The sequence below is a fragment of the Typha angustifolia genome, chromosome 13 (assembly GCF_048772165.1).
Source record: "Typha angustifolia cultivar Huaian chromosome 13, ASM4877216v1, whole genome shotgun sequence".
In the NCBI taxonomy this organism is placed as follows: domain Eukaryota; kingdom Viridiplantae; phylum Streptophyta; class Magnoliopsida; order Poales; family Typhaceae; genus Typha; species Typha angustifolia.
In genome coordinates this window covers 8,745,173-8,763,698 of record NC_133251.1, presented here as the reverse complement: position 1 = coordinate 8,763,698, position 18,526 = coordinate 8,745,173, and the positions used below count along the sequence as shown (strand labels likewise).

Genomic DNA, 18,526 nt, shown 5'->3' with positions numbered 1-18,526 from the left:
AAGCCGAGGACGCTAGTGGTTGAGGAGGAGAATATGCAAGAGATGATAGCTGAGATCTCGCTCCATGCATACTCTTGGACCACAATGCCCAAGACGTTATGCATGACTGGCATGGTGAAGTGAATCATGGCTCAAAACCTAATCAATACCAGTTTGACTCACAATTTCATTGATGAAAGGTTGTTGTGAAAGATTGAACTCAAGTTGGAACTCACGGAAGTGTTCGAAATGACCATTGGGGACATTAGGGGCCAATATCGTATACAGCTGCGTCGAGTTGAAGATTCAAGGGCAGATATTCACCATCGATGTATCTGTAGGCCTTGCATGATGCTGAAATTGTCTTAAGAATCCAATAGCTCAAGAGCTTGGGACTCGTGACCTTCGACTACTTCACAAGTCTCTCACTATCCTTTAAAAGGAATGGCAAAAAAGTCCAGTTGGTGGGCGACCAACTGCATCCGCAAGCCAACACCGCCTTGCAGCCTTTGATCGGTTCGAGTCTTCTTGATGCAAATGGCACCCATAGATCTGGAGTCATCACCACTTGCAGGTATATATGCTGACATGAGAGGCCTATTGCAGGAGTTTGTTGATGTCTTTGAGGAGCCGAGGGGGTTGCCGCCCACCTGCGGGCATGACCACTGGATCCGTATCATCCTGAAGGCCGAATCGGCCAACACTAACTGCTACCCTAATGTCCGAAAGAATGAGAAGGAAAAAAGAGATGGCAATTGAATCTTCGGTGCTCAAGCACTCGGGCACAGCAATGCCAAAGGCATTGCAAGTGAACAAGATAATCAAGCAAGCCATGGTTCGAGATGGCCACAACTTCGTGGAAGAGTGGTTCCTCTCCGAGTTGTTCTCGTGCCAACCGACTTGGCCGACTTTGCCTAACTTTTAGATCTGGTTTTTCCTTCTTTCTCAGAACTGAGGGAAGCCCAATTAGAAGGCCTAGAGATGGGCAAACTCGAGTACAAGGAGGATTGAGCTATAAACAATGCTGTGGAGACGATTTCACTTGATCTACCGAAACCCGGGCTAGAACTAACTGAACCACCATAACTATCACTTTAAGGACAAAGTAAACGGAAGCGTAGTAGATTGATGTGATATGGGTCAGATCAGATCACCTCGTGGAATATTGGACTCACCGGGTCGAGTCGATTAGCCTAGTTCAGTTGAAATTTTATTTTAGTCGAGTCAATTTCTATTCAGCTTTTTTATGACTAAAGTTGTGTAATTAATTGGTTGGATCTTATTTAATTAACTGGTTAGGTTAAGTAGGGCTAGCCTCCTTTAAATAATGTGGTGCACAACCAAATCGAGTTATCGAAAATTGAATTAAGTTTCATCTCTTATCTCTCTCCCCTGCTTGCTCTCCTCTATAACCCTAGCCGAATTCCCTCAAATTCTAGCTACCGCCACCTTGGCTGTCGGCTAGCCCCTCCACCCCTTCGTCCGATGATCCCCTTAGTCATTTAGGCCAACCAACTCTCTCCACCCTCTTCTTGCTCGCAAATCTACTAGCAATCACTAAAGCATTAAAATGATATTGTAACAGAGTTTAATTTGAAACTCAAAATATTAGTATAACATTGAAACCTTATTCAACTATTATTTTACAAATAATTTGGATCTTTACAAGGCTTTCAAGTTATATGTTTGATTCATTATCAAATAAACAAAACCTTAAAAGTATCATGAGGGATTGGAAAATCATATATACATATAAAGTATATGTTTTATATCATCTTTTAACAAATGATCAAGAAATGTATCGGAGCCGTATCCACCATTTCGGAGCTTTATCAGCATCGCATCAGAAAATTAAAATTATTTTTTTAATTCAAATACTCTTCCAGTCGTATCCAATATTTATGGAGCCATATTGATATCGTATCGATATCCGATATGTATCAAATATTGGTACAGATAGGCAAACGAAGTATCCATAAAACCTGCTGGTAGCATATACATGTGTAGACGGACATTTACAAACAAATGTCACATCCTCACAAGCATGGTTTGAATTATCAACCAATCCCATTATTTCTCGGCCATATCGGCCAATACATATAGGTATCAGTCCTTAACGATCCGAAACTACCGTTGGAGTAAAGTTTTCCTTTGGTTTCAACCTAGTATTGACCATATCGGTCCAATATTGGTTGATACATATCAATTGTATCAGTCGAAAATACAAACCTTTCAATTTTCTTCTATGCGAGCTATACGTGGAATGCACCAAAAGTTGCATCCAACCTAAATACAACTCAACGTAAAATGTTAACACCCCTATGCTCACCTCTATTGCAAAGGTAGTGGTTAGCCTCATCAATAAGAGACTACCTATCACCTCTATTGTAGAGTTGATGATGGCACTATGCACATGTATTTACTAAATTCATCGGAAATTCAATATTTGTTCTTAGTATTTTTCAATCTTTGTATTATGTCATTACTATCTTATGTGAATAATCTAAATTTTCTTATCTTTGTTTCCCTCAACTTCTAAGATTTTTCTAAATTTTGTATTATTTTTAGAATTTACGTAGTTAAATTGTATTTCGAGACTAAAACGGTCAATAAAGCGGCTGAAAGGCCGACGTGTATCATTTTCTATGACGACCAAATATCAATACTTAGAATCTTGCTCCACAGGACATAAAAATATACGAATATATACATTAAAGGAGAATTAGTAAACTTACAAATAGACCAATATATGGATATGCGCATCAAGAAATAACTAAAAAATCACAGTAGAAATATAGATGGATAGTTACACATTCCTCCATAACGAGAATGGGGAGGAATAAATTGACAAACCTGATGCCATCACACTCGCAATGCACCCATCTTTCACAGACATCACAGCAAACCATTGGTCTTATTTCAGAATCTCTATAAACCTACAAAAGGAAGGAAGTAACATTTCAAATATATAGAAATACAATAATTAAAATTGCATATAAAAAACTGAAACCAGAGGACATGAGGGCAAAGGATGAGTGAGACATATATATATAGAACAATACAACTTTAGCTGTGCAATTTTATAGAAGAACATCAAAAGCCAACTTCAGTGAAATGTATTCTTGCCACTAGAACTGTGATTACTTTTATCTTCAGGTCTAACATACAAGTCTGCCACAAGAATAAAAAACAGAGAAATTTTGGTACAAAGTTCAACAGAATCAGAAAGTTGAAATTTGAAGACCTTGACAAGTAGAATGTCAAAGCAAGAGAGAAGATGAAGAAAGAGAACTTCAAGCCTCCAAGGAATCCATGATTTGTATGGAAATGAATGACCTTATACGATAGTCTTATCAATGTGGTCTCCAGATACGTATTTCATTTGTAGGAGGATCCGCCACATACACACCTTTCCAAAGCGACTATTTGACCTTGAAAAATGCTAGTTCAAGTCAAGGTAGGGGTTGCCAGTGTTGAGCTCATGGTGATATGATCCAAGTTTGAAAAATGCTAGTTCCAGTCTACGCAGCTCCAATTCATAAGATATTCATGCAACGTCCAAATAATATGAAACCAGATGGATTAGATCGGTGACATTATGATCTACAACTTTCGTATTTAGACTTTCTTTATTTTTGGATTCTATTTGGGACGAAACAAAATTACAATTCGAGAAAACGTTGGAAAACAACTAAGATAGGTTTAATTATTTGTTTCATATTTGGTTTAGGACTCTTTTATTGTATTCTCCATAAATAGGGTTTCATGGCTTTATATCTTAGGTATGCTTATTGAATGAATTTATCTTCCTCAATCTCTCTATCTCTCCTCTCTCTAACTATTTTTATCATTTAGTAAGTCCTCTTTCCTTACCACCCTCTCCTCTTAGCAACTTTCTCTTTCCTTGTGTGATACAAATCTAGTATGAATGCAATGTTTTGGAAAACAATCGGCCCAAACAAATAACTAAAATAAAATATAGTAAATAATAACTGATAATAAGTTAATTGATTAAAAGGAGAGAAAAATACTCAGATAAGGCAGTAGCTTCCTCAACTCTCAAATAGGTATATCGATAATAGAAAGGCCTAAAACATAATGTAAGGAAAGACTTTAGAATTTAGGTTCACCAATAAATGGAATAGTAGTGCTTTTACTTTGAAAGCAAGTCCTCCTCTTCATGTCCGGCCACCCAAATATTTTCTTTCCCTACTGGAATCTTTTGGACAGCAGCAGTAACCAACGAAAAGTAGAGATTGGAAAAAGAGAGAGGTTTAGAGAGAAAGTAAAAAAGATGAGAGAAGAATCTTAAGATGGAATAGGAGAAAAGGAGAGAAAGGGAGAGAAGAAAAAGACCACAAAGAAGAAAGTGAGATATCTCAAATAAATCAAATTCCAAATCGTTCCTTGTTTCTTATGCAATAACCCTTAAATAGGTTAACAATTTTGATTCTAGCTGATTCTAATAGTAACATATTTCTTAAAGGACTCTAATTGATCGTCTTACTTAAATTAGCTAATCCAATTTAGGTAACAAATCAATGTGCACATCCCCTACATATAAGCTTACCATAACTATCAATTGAGATTCTAATAGGAATTCATTTCCTAATAGGATCCTAATTAATTAGGTCTTACATAAATAGATTAACCCAATTTAGATAATAACTCAATGGGGACATCCCTCGCATATAGGCTTATCATACCTATCAATTGACTAATTCAATTGATTATTTAAATTAAAAATCAACTAAACAAATTAAATGTGAAAATAAATTGAGCCTAATTAGCTCAATTAGACCAAAATTGGACTCAAGCAATTTTATTTTCGTCAAATTGAAAATGATGCCCACATCTAATATGATCTCACATTGGGCTAAGGTTTAATCTATCTCGTTTTGAGATCTAGACTAGATCAGGCACGGAACTTTGGAAAAGTATTCCGAAAGTCGTAGCCGTTGGATCAACATGAGATTTTAATATGTTGTAGCCCTGAAAAAAAAACTTTCCAACGAATCAAATTTCAGGAAAATCAGACGGCGAGATCTGGAGATAACTTCAAATAAATAGACGAACGTCAAAGAGTCCGTCTATAGATCCGTGGATGGAGGCACAAGATCCTAGGTGGGTTATGGTAATGATAGGCTGATGGTAATGGGGTGGCACCGATGAGTAAGTTATGGTGGTGGTATTATGGATAATGGAAGGGTTAGGGCAAGGGTAGATAAATTTGAAAATGGGGGAGAAGTGGGCCGCCCCTAAGAGACTAGGGTGAGTGGCCAGTCGAGGGAGGCTAGAAGCGACAGAGCCGGAGAATGAGGGAACGAGAGATAAGAAGATTAGGGCAAAACTCAATTCATTCAATAATGACTCCTTAGTTGCCATCCACACTTTTAGAGGCTAACCAAACAATTCAAAAATGGCAATTATTAACCCTAGAAACAGTGGATTTTCGCTAAAGCGTTTGAACGAGGTCGATCGCGTTTGAACAGACTAAAAGCGTTTTCTGTCGATGCGAACCTGATGCAGGCGTTCAAACGCAGCGTTCGAACGCGTCCGATCACGTTCGAACACACATTTTGCGTTCTCTGTTTTTCTGAACCTGATACAGGCGTTCGCACCCGCGTTCAAACGCACCCACCCACGTTCGAACGCAACCTATAGAAAACTTATTTTTCTCTGAAATAAAACACTAAAACAAGAATAAAAAAACACCCCCAAAATGTATTCATGCTCGAGACGAAATCAGTGAAGTCCGAATCGTATCAATCCATCACGCTTCTGCAATCTTGTCCTCAAGGTGTGAAATTGGAAAAGCGATCTATGGTATCCAACTCGAGCTCCTAGGTAGACTCGTCGGTGGGCTTGCCTAGCCACTCGATCAACACTTTTGTCTTCAATCTGAATTCATGGCGTCTTCTTCTACGGTCTAAAACTCGGACTGGTTCAGCTGGGCTATCCTCCTCCATTTGTTCGAGTAAGGCCGATCCCACCACATGATTAGGCCCGATCTGGACCTTCAATGCCGACACATGGAAAATCGAATGGATCCGGGTTCCTTCAGGTAGGTCCAACCGGTAAGCTACTGGTCCGATTCGTTGTAGCACTAGATAAGATCCGTAATACTTGTGACCCAATTTTTGGTTCAAAATCAGCCTCAATGTGGATTGCCGACATGGTTGAGCTCGAACAAACACCAATTGATCCATCTCAAACTCTCACTCACGCTGCCCCTTGTCATGAGTCTGCTTCATGGGGTTTTGGGCTGATTTAGCCATTCGTCTCGAGGTGATAAGTTAAACTAAGGTTGACTCAAGTTCCTTATAATCTAAAAAGCTCGGACCAAAACTCGCTGATGAAGTTGCGATCCCGATCTGACACGATTGTCCTAGGCATCCCATGCAAGCGCGCCACTTCCCGAACAAAAATTTCAGCAACCTTTTTCGCTGAAAATAGGTGCATCAAAGCTATGAAGTGAGCGTATTTGCTCAATCTATCTACCACAACATACACCACCGATTGGCCTCGAACCTCCGATAGCCCCTCAATGAAGTCCATAGAGATGTCCTCCCAAATATACACCGGTATAAGTAGTGATTGCAGCAGCCCGCTTGGTTTGAGCGTTTCCAATTTGACTCGTTGGCAGATTTAGCATTCACGCACATAATTTTTCATGTCCAACTTCATCGCTGACCATGTACAGCTTTAGGCCAGCCACTTGTAGGTGTGTAAGATCCCTTCATGGCCTGCTATAGGAGAGTACCATGGAAGTGTACCATCAATTGTCTTTGTAGCCCCTCTCTGCAGGTACCTTGATCCGTCCGCGCTCGAGTACCAACCCGTCGCGCTCCTCGTGCTCAGGGTGGCTTGAGGGGTTCTCTCTTAGCTCCTCCATGAGTCAGACCAGATCACTATCCTCCGCGATAGCTCTCCGCAAATCTAAGAAGAAGGGAAAAGTGGGTGCTGAGAAAGAAGCGAGCTCACTTGCATCCCCTACACATAAGAGTTCAGACAGCGGTTGCAACACTGGTTCTTGTCACGGATGATTTCCATCTAGCAGCACTCTCCTATCATTCCTCCAAAATATGAGTATGAGGTTTGTGAAGTCAAATGTCACGAGCCCCAAGCTTCGAAGCTAGAGTCTCAAAATGATGTCGGCACCCCGTAAGGCCAACGAATAAAGATCCAATATGAAAGTTTGGCCTTGCACCTTCAACTCCACACCTCCGCAAATAAAATCAGCCCGCAATATGGTGCCATCTCCAATCGTCACATCAAACCCGTCCGTGAGTTCCGACTCGAGCCAATCTTCCTAAAAAGTCTTTTGTTAATGAAATTGTGAGTAGACCTAGTGTCGATCAAGATTCTCACTATGGTTTTCTTGACTACACCATTCACTCACAAAGTCTTCGGTGCGGTTGTTCCGAAATAGACGTGGAAGAAGATTTCGGCCATAATGTCCTCCACGGGCTGCTCCTCCGCTACTCCTTGTTGTTCAGCCACACCTTCATCTTCAGCTGCAACTTCATCCTTAGCTTCCTCCAATCCATCTATTAATATCACCAACCCCATCAGTTTAGCGCAACGATGTCCAAGCACAAACTTCTCATCACAGCGAAAGCATAGGCATTTGGCTTTTCACTCCTCCACTTAAGCAGGTGTGAGTGCTCGACCCGAACTTCTAGGTGCGTACTTCACATCTTGGGAGGGCCTCAGGGGTGCTCGAGGAGGCACTGTTGCAGCTGCAGCCCTTGGTATGCCAGCCGCATTTCGTGCCGCGATGGTAGACCGAACCGGATTGCGACTATCTTGGCTCGTCCAGTTCTGTTTGAGGTGTATCTTCATCGCTCAATGCTTGTCTTCCATTAGTACTGCATCCACGAAGGCCTCCTTTAAGGTTTTAGGCCTTAAAGCCCTCACATCAGCTTATATGTCTCCTCGTAGCTCAGAGATGAAGGTACTACAAAGTTATTGATCAGTCCATGAAGGTTGGCAACGGCTACTTATCCTCTCAAATTATTCTTAGTATGCTCCAACCGTAGTCCTTTGCACAGTCTTTGAGAAGAGAGCATCGAAGTCTTCATACCCCGATGCTCCAAATTACCATAATATCGGTGCAAAAATCGGCCCAACTTTCAATCATATCATGGGCATTGGCTGCCCAAAACTAATAAAATGCTGCATCTTTAAGATAGAAGCTCGTAAGCGTCACCTTATATTCTTCTATTATACCTTGGTACGCGAAGAATTATTCTGCCCTATACAACCAATCGATCGAATCATCACTTTTGAACTTAGGAAATTCAAGACGCACAGTTTGCCCACGGATACCGTTGTCTCGGTCTGGATCATATCCAAGCCCTTGTCTAACCTGAGGATGCACTATGAATGATTGATGATCCCTCCTTCAGTTTCTGTTATCTCGACGTAGTTCCAGTTCGTATTAGCCCGCCCAAGGGTCTAGATCTCCAAGATGATCTCCATTTAGGTTTACTCGTTGAACGGGCTCACCCGTAACTTGGCCTGGTGGAACCATCCTTGCTTGTCTCTACCCATAGGGTTGTGGCAGCAAAGGTTCTTGCTGGTGCAGATTCTAAACCGGTGGCGGCGGGTTCATAGTGGTAGACTCGCATTGGGGGGTCGTTGGTGCATTTCCGATCGCCATAGCTTCTCTTGTCACCCGTATTTCCCGCATCATTTCCATCTTCATTTGATTATTGATGGCCATATGTTTGGAAAGAGACTCAATCATGGCTTAAACGCTACGCTCTTTCGTATTCAGGTTCGGTCAAGCGGTTTCGTGGTGGAAATTCCCGCAGCCCTTTCCCCCTCCTCTATTGGAGAAATATCGTCCTCGCTTCGCCGTGCAGCCATGGCTTTGGTTGTCGTCATCGGAAGCGCGTGTCCGAGAAATAGTAGCTCTGATATCACTCTTGATACAATCTCCCATTAGGCCAAGGTTTAATTTATCCCGTTTTCAGATCTGGACAGGATCGGGCACGGAACTTTGAAAAAGGATTCTGGAAGTTGTAGCTGTCAGATCAATGTGAAATTTTGATATGTTGTAGCCTTGGAAAAGAACTTTCCAACGGATCTAATTTCAAGGAAATCGGACGGTGGGATCTAGAGATATTGTCAGATAAATAGACGAATGTCAAAGAGTCTGTTTATGGATCCATGAATGAAGGCACGAGATCCTAAGTGGGTTATGGTGATGATAGGCCGGTGGTAATGGGATGGCACTGGTGAGTAAGTGGTGATGGTGGGACTATGGATGATGGAAAGGTTAAGACAAGGGTAAATAGATTTGAATAAACGGGAGGAATGGGCCACCCCTAAGAGACTAGAGTGAGAGGCCGGTCGAGGGAGGCTAGAAGCGGCAGAGCCGAGAAATAAGGGAACGAGAGAGAAGAAGATTAGGGAAAAACTCAATTCATTCAATAATGACTCCTTGGTTGCCATCCACACCTTTAGAGACTAACCAAACAATTCAAAAATAGCAATTATTAACCCTAGAAACAGTGGATTTTCGCCGACCGCATTTGAACGTACTAAAAGCGTTCTCTATCGATGCAAATCTGATACAAGCGTTCGAACGCGTCTGGTCGCATTCGAACGCACATTTTGCGTTTTCTGGTTTTGTGAACCTGATGTAGACGTTCGCAAGCGCGTTCAAACGCACTCACCCGCGTTCGAACACGACCTACAGAAAACTTATTTTTCTCTAAAATAAAACACTAAAACAAGAATAAAAGACACTCCTAAAGTGTATTCATACTCAAAACGAAATCGATGAAGTCCAAATCGTATCAACATCACTGTGACAGTACTCTTTCTCACCATGCGCAATCCTAGCAAAGTCATTACCTACGCTCCGTCATCATCTACACTAACCCTTAGCCCTAATTTATTTACTATCTACTAGATATAAATTCTAGATTCAATGTGCACCACTTTCAATCATACAATAATAGCTCTATTTGCTATCTCGGACTGATTTAATCGTAATTCTTAGTCCGTCATATCAATTTAATATCAGAGTTCAAGTAGCTCTAAGCCGATTCGCAACAATTTGGTATCAGAGCTCAAGTACCCCAAGTTGATCCGTAACATGTGGAGAAGATGGGAGATGGCTCCAAGGGTGAAGGCACCAAGACCAACAAAAGGAACGGTTTTGAGAGCATTCTGCCACTTTTTGGCAAATCTCATTGAAAACCCAATTTACCGCCTATGTGCCCTTAGCTACTCTAGAACCCTCTCTCTAGGGCCCAGAGTTGAGATCTTCTCATGTAGACCCAATTCTTTAGAATCCTGCAGCATCAATTCCATCCCACAGAAATCAACATTTACTCTACAAGTTCCAACTTTCACAGAAAGCTGAAATCAGGCTCCCTTCAACATATGTAGAGCTTTCCTTGATAATAAGAGTATCCTGCAGATTCATTTGAAATCTTTGCAGCTGCTCAAACCAATCTATATATATCATCGACCACCATATTACATGGACAGCCCATTGATTCTGCATTGATATTGATAAGGGTTCCAAATCTATCGGTCTCTATAGTTAGTGATAGTTCCCCATCAATCTACTCGATTACTATGCAGCAATCTGCAATCACAAGAATACAGAGCCTTTCCAGCAGCACTGGTTTATAAAACATTGTTATCAAAACAACCTCTCTACTATTGGGGGTTAGGTTATGTTTACCTTTGTCAGCCCTTGCATTAGTAGGAACCTCATGTAGGAAGATATCTGATTTTTAGGTATGCTGACTATTTATCTGCTATTGGTAACTATCTGATCTCATTATGACAGTATCATGCCTAGGATCTTACTCAAGTACTAATTGGCTATATCAACCTTTTGAGAACCTATAACCAGCCACGGCTTATACCCTAAGGCCTTCCTATAGCATAAGAATGGAGTCTATCTTTATCGCATGTCCTTCTCAAGTGTTTCTTAAGCTCCAAAGTCAATGAATTTGCTATTAGATCAAGTGCTGTTGTAGCCAACCCTCAAGATTATGAATTGGATGTCCTTTAGTATTTCTATGTCACTTTACCTCCAATGGTCAAAATACTTCTGCATTACCATAGAAATTTAGGGTTTTCATGATCAAGGGATCCAACCAGAGAAACATATGAAACTTACCACATTCCACCTGCAGAGAGGCCCTGCAATTGTTTTGATGGTTTAAATAAACGAACCCATTAGCAGACTAGCAAGAGTTCGCTCTAGAATTAATGTCGAGGTTCATGTCGTCCTAGTATGATAATTTTCATAAAGCCTTGAAGAAACTGCAACAGATAGGAATAGTCAATGAATATCAAAATGACTTCAAGAAAATCATCTCACAAGTCCTCAGATGGTTGGAATCAATATTGTTGGGATGCTTCACCGAAAGGTTCCATAAAGAAATACAACCGGAAATGAAACCTTTCAAGCCTCGGACTATAGTATGCTATGAATTTGGCATATATGCACGATAATCGGCAAACAAAAGTAAGGCGGACACAAGGGCAGCCGAGGCTTCTACCCACACCAACAACAAGGGTGAACTTGGCATTTGCCACCATCAGTAGAAACCCAGGGAACAAATAAGGGTCTAATTATTGGGAGAACAAGCACGTCGTTCTACTGAATAATGTTTTTCGGCATTTGACATATGAGAAAATGTAGGAGCAACGAGAAAAGGACTAGTTTTTAACTGTGACAAGAAGATCATCCACGGACACCAATGCACATTGAAACAACAATTTGTTCTCATAGCTAAATCGAAGTTCAATGACATGGTAGATGAGAAGCAAGGCGAAGAATCTCTAGAAGGCATGGCAGAACTACTGGAGATTATCTTGCATGCATTATCTAGGTGTGTGACACCACAAACTCTATGGATTGCAAATTCTATGAAAAAATGGTCGGTGTCGATGCTGATTGACTGTAGAAGCACTCACAACTTTGTGAGCAATTCAATCATCCGAAAGCTTTAGTATAAGGTAGAGGATGCTGCCTCATTTCTTGCATTGGTGGCTAGTAGAAATTGGTTGGAGTGAATAAAAATATGTCATAATGCGGAGATCCACTTGCAAGGCTAACGCTTCCTCATTGATATGTATCTCTTAGGTTTACAAGGCTCCGATATCATCTAGAGAGTGCAATAGCTGCTAAATTTCAAACCAAAAATATTTTATTACAAAAGTTCGATGATGCAATTTGAGACAGCGATGAAGAATACCGGTTGCAAATAGATGTGGGAACGGGCCTTCGAATGAAGAGTGTGGACTTGATGCAACAGTCGATAAATCACAATGCAGGGCATCTCTAATGATGATGATAGGGACGCCTTAGATTGAGCTACCAATAACCATGCACAAACCCACGAGATCCAGCCCGGGTGATTCTAATGTCAGTTTGGATGCCGAGGAGCATACTCAGAGGATATATAGTTGTTGGGTGAACTACGAGGGCCATTATGAGTTTTTGGCGACGTTGTTTGGCCTAACAAATGTGCAGCAACTTTTTCAGGCCTTACTGAATCATATATTCAGGTCAGTCATCTATAAATTTGTTGTTGTATTTTTTTTGTGACATTTTAATATATAACAGGACCTCGGGCGAGCATCTTAAGCATTTGTGGTTCATTTTTGCTACTATGCTGGAGCATGCATTGTTTGTAAACCAAAAGAAATGTTTGTTTGGTCACATAGAGGTGTAGTACTTGGGCCACATTTGTAACAACCTATCCAAAAAAAGAAAAAAAAACAAAAGTCAATAGTCTTGGCATGACGTGGCCGGCCACACTGTGGCCAACCTCGTGCTAAGCTTGGGAGGGGCTGGCGTGCACTGAGGGCGCCACGCGCCGCTAGCCGCCGGCCCAACCAACCTAGCGGGGCCAGCTAGCGCGACGAGCCCCGCAGCTGCCGCCAACACCCCCACCGCCTCTCTCTCTCTCTCTTTCTTCTCTCCCCTCTCTCTCTTTCGGTCTCTCTCTCACTCTTCTTTCTCTCTCTCTCTCATAGATGTGTCGCTGCCCGAACCCATCGTCACCACCTCCACTAAACGCCATGAGCTCATCTCCCTCTCTCTCTCTCTCTCTCTCGCTCTTGGGCTCGGGCTCACCGGAGCCGAGCTGCCGGCGAGAGGCCAGCCAACAGCGTCCAGTACCCTCCCCGCCAACCTGGGTTCGCACTCACCTCCCTTCTTATTTTCTTCTCCTTTCTTTCTTTCTTCTTCTTCTTTCTTCTTCTTCTTTCCTCCCTTCTCTCTTCGTTCTCCTCTCTCTCTCTTTCCTACTAGCGAGCCCAGCACTGTAGCAATGACAGTGCTGGGCTCGGCTCAGCATTGTAATAGAGAGAGACTCTCTTCTCTTTTTCTTTCTTTCAAATTATTTATTTCATTTACATTAAATTTAAATGATCAATTAATTAGTTTAAGGATGTGTATATATATACTCAGTAATATAAAGCAAAAGTAGAACAAATATAATTAATTGTAATTATAAGTATTTTGATGTTTATAGCTTAATTATCATTATTAGATTAATATATTTAGTTTTATTAAAAATAATCAAATTATATAAGTTTCATTAATGTTCATGTATGCATATATATATATAATGCATTTCTAGCACCTTATTATTATATATATTATTTTCTATAAAATAAAATGCTAACCTCTAATAATTATTTTTATATTAATAGGTAATGATTATTATATATATAATTAGTAATTAGTTAAATAAAAGTAGTAGTTGTAAACTAATTGAATTGTAATTAAATATAGTATATATAATTTTATTTTTAATTATATTATTGTATATTTGATCCTTTTATGTTTTATATCAAAAGAGAATAATTAATGTATGCCTAATAGATAATTAGAAAGTAGAGTCTCAAGTAAATGCATATAAATTATAGTGTTAGCATGTTAAGGTTATCATAACTATATATTTATAATATAAACCCATAATTAATAAAGTCTAATAAACCATCATATTTTACGCGAACAGATTCTAATTGGATAAACAACTAACTTCATGCTACTTAAATATTTTCAGACCCCGAACCACTTATTTGAGACCCCATGGACCTTGCTAGCAATGAATTGACTCCTAGTTGGCGGATGTGAAAGATATGTGATTCGTGTCTTCTGATCTAAAGTGAGTAGTTTTACTCTTTAGACGACTTTCTCAAATTATGATATATTATACAATTATATATATGTATGTTTTAGTCTCCAGCATGATTATATGATCTTATTTAAAGATAATTTTAGTCGAGCATATTTTATCATTCATGTGAGTAAATTGATCTTAGATATGAGTATGTTGATAATATATAGAAATGAATAGAGATGGCTATACTGTTATGACTTTATGTCGAGATGATCTGTAACATGAGTATGCATGTAATAGACTAGCAGGGGTATGCATGTATTAAATATATGATTGGAGATTTTATCGAATCATATATTTCTTTTGACTCTTCTTCCACCTAAATTCCTTATATGCACGACTTATTATAGTACTGGATAAAATACATATAGATTTAAAAGGAAAGCATAAAATCTCATAGATAAAATAGTTAGTAGAAAGCATGAGGATACCCGAGCGGGCGCGAGGGTTAGGGCGTGCGTGGAGATTATTAATCGCTCGACATAGTTACAATCCTGTGGCTTTACGTCCGAGGTCAATAGTCTGCGTGCGCAGCAGACATTCGGACACATACCGTTTGCCTAGACATATATAGCGAATTATCCTCATATGGCTTTTATCAGTTAGTTGGGTACCCGGGTTTGGATGATGATGATACCCTTAACGGTTGGCAAGGTATACTCTGAGCCTTCGAGCTGAATTATAAGATCGGGTACCGGATGTTAACTATACACAGTGGTCTAGTATGATAATATTCAGATATGACATTAATGACTGAGATGTTGAAAAACAAATATAATTTTATTATCATCTGATGTACCTGATTATCGAGTGGTCAATATACATCATATGTGATTGCATTTGATATCATAGCATGATCATAGTTGGCATGCATCATATGTGTCATATTTGAGAGAGAGTTATGATAATGGTATGATATGGAGATTTATTATATATTATCGAGAATTATATACTTTGATCAGTTATGATATGATATCTACATTTCATTTATATAGTATTAAGAATACATTCATTTACTCATTTATGGCATGATGTTTTTATGTAATTCTTATTATCCAATACATGATTTACTCTCTGTTTGGCATCACTGATTCGAGGTAAGGTCTATTCATTGAGCTTTTTGCTCACTACTCTCTTTATTTCTTTTCTAACCCTCCCCCCCCCCCTCAGATATTATGGTATATGATAACGACTTGAGATATCTTGAGAAAATATTTTAGAACAAAGATAAGATGAGTTATAAACGTGAGATGATATACAAGATAGTTTATCTAGAAATTAAGTTATACTATTATTTGATATTTGTACTCTTTTGTATTAGACAATAATTTGTATAATACAGATCAAATTATATTGTACTCGTGTGTCAGTAGTTTTAGTTGTATCTTGATGGTTTGTCGTGACCTATATGGGCCCTGCCAGATCATATAGTAGTCTAATGTATATTATTGTGTACTTGAATATTCATATGTTAACAGGTTTATTTAGTTAATAGTATAATTTATTTGGTAATGAATTATGAGTATTTGGTAATGGATTATGTGAGCATAGTAGTTAGCAGATTTTATTTGATGATGTCATGATTATATGAGCACAGGAGTATATCTGTACGTGACAGGCCCCACTCGACCAAACCTGTCACATGCTTCGTGCATGCCATGTGGGTGCGTGGGCGTGCACGTGCCCATGTCGGACAAGGGCGTCACAACATTATTTCAACCAAATTCATAAAAGTCGATCAAAAAGCATATCAAAACATAATAAGCTGAAAGAGCAACAAAGTACATTTTAGGCTGAAATTGTATGAGCTATCATTCTCATCATTATGGCACCACAAAGTAGCAACTAATCCACAACAAATCACAAAAGGCTTAAAGAAAAAGAATATACCTTCAAACAAACTGGGCAATAATTTCCTTTGACAAACAGCCTTCCACAAGCATCACAACAGGTATATCCTAAAAACCACCTGTAAACCATGTTTTGTCAGCAATATTCATGGCACTGGCCTCATATTTACGTGATTCAACAAGATGAAGTTAACATCTCACGAACTCCAAAGCTTTGGAATTCTGCCTACAATTATTCTTGATTAGAGAGATACGCTTGAGGGCCAAAAGTAGCACCTTGTGCTAAGTCCACTCCCAGGAACACTGGATCCACAGCTGTGGCATCTAGTATGTTTTGGACACAAGTATGGCCCATGACTAACATTCTGCAAGGTAATTAAGGTAAAGTAAAGTTGACAAGTTACTTGTAGAAAACCCCATTGACAGAAACCATATTGAAATATACCTTGTGAGGAGGCTGTTGACAATAACAATGATAAGCGCCATCACACCTTTTGCAAAACATTAACTTATTGGGATCACCAGTTCTTCGGCAAACCTAAATGATTGAAAGCAGCTAAACAATTTGAAACCACCAAACTAATACAAGACAATGGTTATACAGCAAACAGGCACATTGAAGAGCTTCTGGCAATTTGTGCTCATTTGTTTTACACTAATTGTTACAACTTACAAGTAGCAAGATAGAGCAATACAGTAACCAAATCAATAATAAGATTGGCATACTACCAATAACAGCAGAACTATCTTTCTTATAAAGTCCAACATGAGTGATTTTTGCTATGCTTATGGAAGTCAGCAGAGAATCTTAGAATATTAGCAAAGTTAAAATTCAACTATTATGAGATTGATTCATAACTTCATTTATGGTAATCCAATCCTGTTGCAATCAATATGCCAATCCCTGTTAGGGATAACCACAATCAATTTTTGTACTATATTTGAGAATATAATCAGATATATCAAATCTGAACGTATAATTATCAGAAGAATCAATTATAGTTTCACATCATATATCAATGCCAGATAGCATAAAAAACAAGATAGTGTAAATGACAATGTTCCAGCAAAATTTAGTCCCCGTACCATGTAACCACAATTAGCACTAAATGGCACCACAATAAAGGATCTCACATAGGCACAATAGGCACAAAAGGATGGCAATTAAGATTCAGGAATATTGTTTATAGGCAAATTCAGGGCTGGTTAGATAGATTCAACAAAGAAACAGCAAGAAACAAGAAAGTAATGGACAAAAGAACAGGTAAATTGCATAGCAATAAAGAGTCAGTGAAGGGTAAATTATAAAGACTATGAATGGCGCATACATAAAAGCACGCATAAAAAAAAGAAACCAAACTTCAATGAGGAAGGGAAACGAACAGAGGAGCCCTGTACTTCAGTACTAGGCTCTCAAACCAGTCATATCAGGCCAGCTCCTTTTATATATTCTTTATCACTTTCAAGAACAGAGTCAAACTATTGGGTAATAATGAAGAACTGCTGTAGAAGAGTGAAAGGGGATAGTGCACAAGGAAGAAAAAGCAGAGATAGGTTCTAGTATTCACTATGCTATTCACATGAATAGTAAGGTACATATCAAGGAATAGTAAGAAGCAACCAGTAAATTCCTTTTGAAGGACCACATGCAAATGGTGAGATTAACTAAAAAAGAGGAAGAAGGACAACAAATTTCTTTTCATCCTTATATAGTGCATAAAATGTCTTGCATAGCACCTTAGTCAAGCCTAAAACAGAAAATATAACCATAATCTCCTTTAATAGAGACTCCTGTCAGAAATTAGATTCTGAGGATTTATATGTTGCCTGACAGCATGTGTGAGCTGCCAACTCGTTAGAAAGAGAACTAAAGCACCGTTGGAAATTAGGATACAAAGGGGGGAGAGAGAGAGAGGAGAGAGGAGAGAGAGAGAGAGAGAGAGAGAGAGGAGCGACATGAATATGAGCTATCTTAGATTGAAAGCTGCATAACATAATCCAATAGGATTAGGGGAATCAAACTAGATCAGAGTTCTTGCCTGAGCCAATTCTATTATTTTAAATAAGGTAGGTCTCCTAGTTGTGCCAAGTTGGGTTAGGTAAGACTCAAATCTAATTCAAAACCAACGGTTACGCATCTCTCTCTCTCTCTCCTTAGTCATCCGTACCTTTGTCTCCTTTTGAACGACTCGCTTCCTAGTCATTTGCACAACATTGTGTCATGTTTTGCCGGTTGTGTTACACAAGTACCAAATGACCACCAACAGACCTAGTGCTAGTCCTAATTACATCATTAGAATAAACAAGTCTTGACTAATTACCACTCTACCATCAAAGAACAGGCAAACTTTTATGACTACCTGATGCGGACATCACTGATAGGACGCGATGGTGTGTGTACCAGCGCAGGAGGCGCCGACAGTTGATGATCCCTCCTATAGGGATCTGGTTCTGATTTTTATTTATTTAGGGTGTCTTTTGTTTATTTCCTATGTAGGGTGTTTTTTGCTTAATTCCATTGTA

The 18,526-nt window shown here is 39.3% G+C and overlaps 1 protein-coding gene across 3 annotated transcripts in view; it reads right to left on the bottom strand.

The window, feature by feature from the left end:
- Positions 1-18,526, bottom strand: part of LOC140774230 (uncharacterized) — a 35,745-nt gene that overhangs the window by 8,404 nt on the left and 8,815 nt on the right. For all 3 annotated transcript variants that reach the window (XM_073117135.1, XM_073117136.1, XM_073117137.1), the window contains 4 exons: positions 16,449-16,541; positions 16,280-16,368; positions 16,044-16,122; positions 2,833-2,915 (listed from right to left, as the gene is read on the bottom strand). In XM_073117135.1, the coding sequence (XP_072973236.1) occupies positions 2,833-2,915; positions 16,044-16,122; positions 16,280-16,368; positions 16,449-16,541 (344 nt within the window). The remainder of the gene's footprint in view (positions 1-2,832; positions 2,916-16,043; positions 16,123-16,279; positions 16,369-16,448; positions 16,542-18,526) is intronic.